The 4,919-nt window shown below is 35.8% G+C and overlaps 1 protein-coding gene across 1 annotated transcript; it reads left to right on the plus strand.

Moving 5' to 3' along the window:
- Nucleotides 1-41: 41 nt before the first annotated feature.
- On the plus strand, nucleotides 42-4,452 carry Ints7 (Integrator complex subunit 7). The gene is made up of 13 exons (XM_076381295.1): nucleotides 42-556; nucleotides 776-1,095; nucleotides 1,180-1,404; nucleotides 1,463-1,712; nucleotides 1,777-1,850; nucleotides 1,939-2,084; nucleotides 2,153-2,498; nucleotides 2,569-2,828; nucleotides 2,891-3,091; nucleotides 3,180-3,273; nucleotides 3,356-3,459; nucleotides 3,535-4,033; nucleotides 4,108-4,452. Exons 1-13 carry the CDS (start codon nucleotides 466-468, stop codon nucleotides 4,384-4,386), a joined length of 2,889 nt encoding a protein of 962 aa, XP_076237410.1. The 5' UTR covers nucleotides 42-465; the 3' UTR covers nucleotides 4,387-4,452.
- The last annotated feature ends 467 nt before the right edge of the window (nucleotides 4,453-4,919 follow it).

Raw genomic sequence — 4,919 nt, forward strand, 5'->3', positions numbered from 1 at the left:
CATAGGACTTATCCTGGCGCGAGATATTGTTCGATGTATCATATCAGTGTTTCTCAACTTTTATATATGCAACAATTTTGTAAATCCAACCTGATTTGATGCAACTGACGTTAAAAAACATTCTTTCTTGATTAATTTTACTATTTTTGTGTATTTTAAGTTCTGAGTTTCAATTTTTGACAGAAAATTCCTACTTCCATTTTACAAGAAAAGTATACTTTTTTTGATAAACATTTTTTTAATTAAAAAATGACAATGAAATATTTTTAAAATTGCTGGAGTGCATAATTCTGAGAAACACTATTGGTACTATAGTGTATGCACTATACTCCGCATTTCACACATGTATACAGTTCATTCTTATTAAATGTAATATTGCGTGTGGTTGCGTGAAGTACCGGCTATCATTCACGCTCACCGGAGATAATTTTTATATTTATAGATATTTTTTGTACATTAAAGAAAATGATTGGGATGCGAATGAATGCATTCAATGATACAGGACTTGGTGAACCAGAGCAAGATGCAAATACAGCTCTCATAGAGTTAGATAAAGGTGTGTTATTGTTTAGCTAACCTTGTATCAGTATTTTTGTTTTTGTTAATGAGATATTGTATCGAAATTTTGGGAAATATGTATGTAAAGAATATTAATAAAAAATTTATTAAATAAACGAGTACGAAATCTCAAACTTATTCTTTAGATATTTTATATTTAGCAGCATATCCTTAAATTCTAGTTTTCAAAGACTTATGCATACATCACCTTTTTTAGGTTTACGTTCAACCAAAATTGGAGAACAATGTGAAGCTATAGTCAGATTTCCACGTTTATTTGAGAAATATCCATTTCCTATATTGATCAATTCTTCTCTTTTAAAGTTAGCTGAAGTTTTTCGCACAGGCAGTAATTTTTTACGTGTTTGGGTGCTTAGAGTATGCCAACAAAGTGAAAAACATTTAGATAAAATTCTAAATGTTGATGAATTTGTAAGACGTATTTATAGTGTGATACATTCAAATGATCCAGTTGCTAGAGCTCTGACTTTGCGTACATTAGGTAGCGTGGCTGGTATTATTCCAGAAAGGCAACAGGTGAACAACTGTGACTCAACAAATTGTAACTTGTATCCTATTATATTTGTGAATCTTAAACTAAAGAATTAAATGTTTCTAAAGGTTCATCACAGTATAAGGAGATCATTAGATTCTCATGATTCAGTTGAAGTTGAGGCTGCGATATATGCTGCACGGATGTTTGCAGCACAATCAAAACTATTTGCTGTTTCCATGTGCAGCAAAATATCCGACATGATCAGAGGTCCAGCTACACCAGCATCAATGAAATTGCAGCTTATACCGATTTTACAATACATGCATCACGATACTTACACAGCTTCAATGGTATGTAAATACATTTTTTTGGAATATTAAAATGTTTACAAACATATATTGATTGAAGGTGAATAAACTGTGTATGGAGCTTCTGGCTAGTTATCCAGCAGTTGAATTTGTTAGAGTTACACTGACTGCTCTAAGTACATTAGCTTCTGCAACATTAATTGATATTCCACTACAAGTTGCACTGCTATTACGCTATCTACAGGATGATCCAAGATTATCTATCAAACGTCATGCCTTGCATTTATTACATAATTTAGCAAGGAAAGGAGCACATCTATGGCCTCATGGTGCTCTTAATAATTTAATAGGTAAATGTAATTGTTATAGAATTTTATATAGCAATAAAGAGTACTCAATAATTGATCTTTTTAGAAAGTACTACAACAGTTCTACAAGATGGTGCAGGAAATAAAGATCTTCTCATTAGAACACTAGATGTAATTGAGGTGACTAATTATTTGTATGAAATTAATTCGACAAAAAATATTTACATGAAAAATTATTAATACGTTTTTGAAATTACTTCTATTATAGGTTCTTAGTCGAAGTGCAGTAACATGTGATGCAAACAGGGAAGAAGGAAATCCTCTTTTATCTTTATGTTTAAATGCTTGTTACTCCCCTGATCCTTTTGTTGCAGTAAAAGCAATTACGTTTTTAAGCAGAGTTGCATGTTATTGGTACGTATGTATGTACTGACTATATTATTATTTTTTTTAACACTATACAACTAATTTCTCATTTGTAGTTATGAAGAAGGATTACCAGCTTATGGAGTACAGGATGTTGTATCTTGTCTTGAATCTTTAATAGTTTTACTAGCTTTGAATGACAAATACCTATACCAGTTAAAAGTTTGCTTATGTTCAACTGTGAAATTATGTAAAGCACAACCTAATCACTGCTCGGTATTTGTAGACGCTATTGGCAGTACACTTTTTAATAGCAATGCAGAAAGTGGACAAAGTGAGAAACAAGCAGTTGCTTTGTGTGAAGCTTTAGGTGCCATTGGAAGTTTAGGAGAAAATACATTGCTTCCACTTTTACCCGATATCTTGTTAAAGATGAAACAAACTTTGCATGTACACACAAAGGTAAAGTTACAAAATGAATGTAACAAAAGTCAACAAAGTTAAACATAAAATTTTTTACTTCTAATTAAAGGTGATGTTATGTACATTACTCTTTCAAATGATAGCCGGAGGCTATGAATGGAATACAGAATGTATGGAAGCAGTAGAGGAAGTTGTTCAAAATGTAGATGGTTGGGCTAAGTATCGAATAGCGCGTAGTGCTACAAGATATGGACATCATACTATAGCAACTCAAATATTTAGAAATTTAAAAGAAACAGTCGCGTTAGAGCAATTGCACTTTTGGTTGTCCGGTTTGGAACTCGTGACGAAAGCTGAAAGCTATCTTATGTATGTATAATTTATTAATCGATTTAGTAGTATGTTTTCATCCTGTAAATGTGTTTAAATAGGGAAAATACTGATGAAATAGAAAGTAAAGCAAGGGTCCAGATCGTGGAGAAATTAAATGGCGCCATTGCACATTATGCAAGTGCTTGTGCGTCACTAAAAGCTGCTAGTACTCCTTTACGTAGTTTACAATTTGCTAGCGAGTATTCTAAGCTGCGCTGTGAATTTCTTCAAGCTATTGTACAACTTTTACATTCATGCAGGTATCTCACGAAATTTACATGTAACATAAAGTTAAATAAGTATTCTTGAATTCGGGAATGATAGTAAGTACATACATTCTTGTTTTAGATCTCTTTGTACAGCTCCACCTCCAGCAATTGCAGTTACAGTGGTTCTCACTACCAAAGATAATCTTCAGCGGTATGGTCGCGTTACCCATCAGGTATTTTATTCTTTTTCTCATAATTACTACTCTAAATACTACTACTATATTAAGAGATACTACACTATAATATCTTTTCTAGTTGAGAAAGTCGGCTCAAGAGTTAAAAAATTGTGCAGAGAACTATCAAAAACTTTACCAATCAGCTTTCGACGCTGATCCTGGTTCATTGGCCAATATAAAAGCGTATCCTTTAATAACTCACATTCGATTTCTCACACATTAATAATTATACGTATTTCCTTTACTCACGATATGTAGATTGCAAGAAATGTGTCGTCTACTCGCGAGTAGCGTCGAAAGAGTGTGCGGTGGTTCAGGAATTGGAATGTATCAGCACCAGAGCGAAGTGAATTTTGATTTCGGTGATACCGTAGAGATGCGTCAATTGGCTCGTTGTTGCACAGAATTGCGTCGCCTCGCGCCTCCCTGGATAGGTGAAAATAAGTCAGCAGCAATCAGTCATTCAAGAGTGAACTGCTTGATCTCTCAAGTGATGTTACTAGCTGGAAGAAAAATGAGACTACCGATACCTCGATACTACTTCCAAGCTTTGCAAGCGACCAGCGTCAAGCTCTCAGTTTCCCCACAGCCTCGTGTCCTCGGTGAACCTGTATCTGTTCCTCAGGGCAGTCAATTGGCTTTGAAGGTTGAAGGTGTACTGCGGCACGGTCGACGCGCCTCTCTGTATCGTTCCGTCGCTGCTGTTTGTATTTCTATTTCTACCACACCTCCATCAAAGATCAATGCGGATCAGAAGGCAAGTATCAACATTTTCTACGAGTTGATACATCCTTCGCCTACATGTACTGACAAAAATCTTTTTTTTCCTAGGACTCTAACGTAAACGAATTGCAACAAACCGTAACACCTCATCGCGACTTCTTTGCCTGTGAATTTCTACTTTCTCTGGGAAGTCCAGCAACAGGGACAAGCCCCTGCGCGAGTACTGCTACCAATGTGAATAACAATGCCAATTCAGGAGGCGGACAATATCAAGTGACAGCGAGCGCGAGTATACTCGACAAGGATGGCAACGTGTGGAAGTGTGGGCCGCGTTCGACACTTCAAGTTAGGGTGCACGAGGAGCCTGCGAAGAGGAAGCTACCGTAACGAAGACTGCGTCTAATTTTGTATTACATGTGACTTGTACCTACTTGAATAATAAGTTTTCTTCCGAAATAACCGAATTTTTTCTTTAGCATACCACTACTCTTATATTTTTTAGAATTTTGAAAATCTCCTAGGGTATCAAATAGCCATTAACAGTACTGTTTCAGATGATTATTTGTTTCGAAGTAATTCAAGCTCTTTAAAATAATCAAAATGAAGTAAAAAGGATTGAAACAGTTTATCCCATCTGAAAAATATTCAATGGCTATTTCATGGGAAGGTATTATAAGCATAGTTTTAATTAACATCGGAATTTTTGAAATCATATGCGCAATTACACTCGGGGTGGAATGCAATTTCACGTGGACGATAGGGCACATTTTCACAAAATGTACGATTCGATGAGGGGGCAAACGGTCGAGTAGACAAGTAGCGAGAGTCGATGCGGGTGGAAGCGCGGCGAGAAAGCCCATAAAAGGGAGATCGCGAGGGTGTTCGGAGCACAGTCGCGCACCGTCTGTCCGTTAGAACGG

Source organism: Calliopsis andreniformis, chromosome 6, assembly GCF_051401765.1.
Source record: "Calliopsis andreniformis isolate RMS-2024a chromosome 6, iyCalAndr_principal, whole genome shotgun sequence".
In the NCBI taxonomy this organism is placed as follows: Eukaryota; Metazoa; Arthropoda; class Insecta; order Hymenoptera; family Andrenidae; genus Calliopsis; species Calliopsis andreniformis.